At 54.5% G+C, this 661-nt stretch overlaps 1 protein-coding gene across 1 annotated transcript in view; it reads right to left on the bottom strand.

The window, feature by feature from the left end:
- Window positions 1-396, bottom strand: part of LOC308382568 (nephrocystin-4-like) — a gene marked incomplete at both ends in the record, with an annotated part of 11,666 nt that extends 11,270 nt beyond the window's left edge. The window contains one exon of the mRNA XM_080860966.1: window positions 240-396. Within this exon, the coding sequence (XP_080717092.1) occupies window positions 240-396 (157 nt within the window). The remainder of the gene's footprint in view (window positions 1-239) is intronic.
- Window positions 397-661: the final 265 nt, after the last annotated feature.

The following is a 661-nucleotide window of genomic DNA, read 5'->3' as shown; positions in this document are numbered from 1 at the left end:
CACACACACACACACACACACACTCACCTGGAGCACACACACACACACACACACACACACACACACTCACCTGGAGCACACACACACACTCACCTGGAGCACACACACACACACACACTCACCTGGAGCACACACACACACACACACACACACACACACTCACCTGGAGCACACACACACACACACCTGGAGCACACACACACACACACACACACACACACACACACACACACACTCACCTGGAGCAGGGGTCCAGGGCGGCAGGCGTATGGACTTCTTGAAGAAGGTGCTGTGGGGGTGTGTGAAGCGGAAGGTCTGGTCCACCACATGAGGGGTCAGCTCCACACACACCTGGACGATGGACACCGGCTTCCCATCCTGACCCCGGAAGTGCACCTGAGGGAGACACACAGCCAATCAGAAGGCTCACAACAACCATGTGACCAGACAGCCAATCAGAAGTCTCACAACAACCATGTGACAAGAGGGGCGGGACTTTTACTCTACTTATCATGATGTCACCAGGCACTCCCTCTCTCTCTCTGTATGCACTCTCTCTCTCTCTCTGTCTCTCTCTCTCTCTCTCTCGCTGCACTCTCTGTACTCTCTCTCTCTCTCTCTCTCTCTCTCTCTGTATGCACTCTCTCTCTCTCTCTCTCTC

The sequence above is a fragment of the Sprattus sprattus genome (genome assembly GCF_963457725.1).
Source record: "Sprattus sprattus genome assembly, contig: scaffold_186, whole genome shotgun sequence".
NCBI classification, from domain to species: domain Eukaryota; kingdom Metazoa; phylum Chordata; class Actinopteri; order Clupeiformes; family Clupeidae; genus Sprattus; species Sprattus sprattus.
Note: the sequence above shows the minus strand (reverse complement) of the source record. Positions and strands in the feature narration are given on the sequence as shown.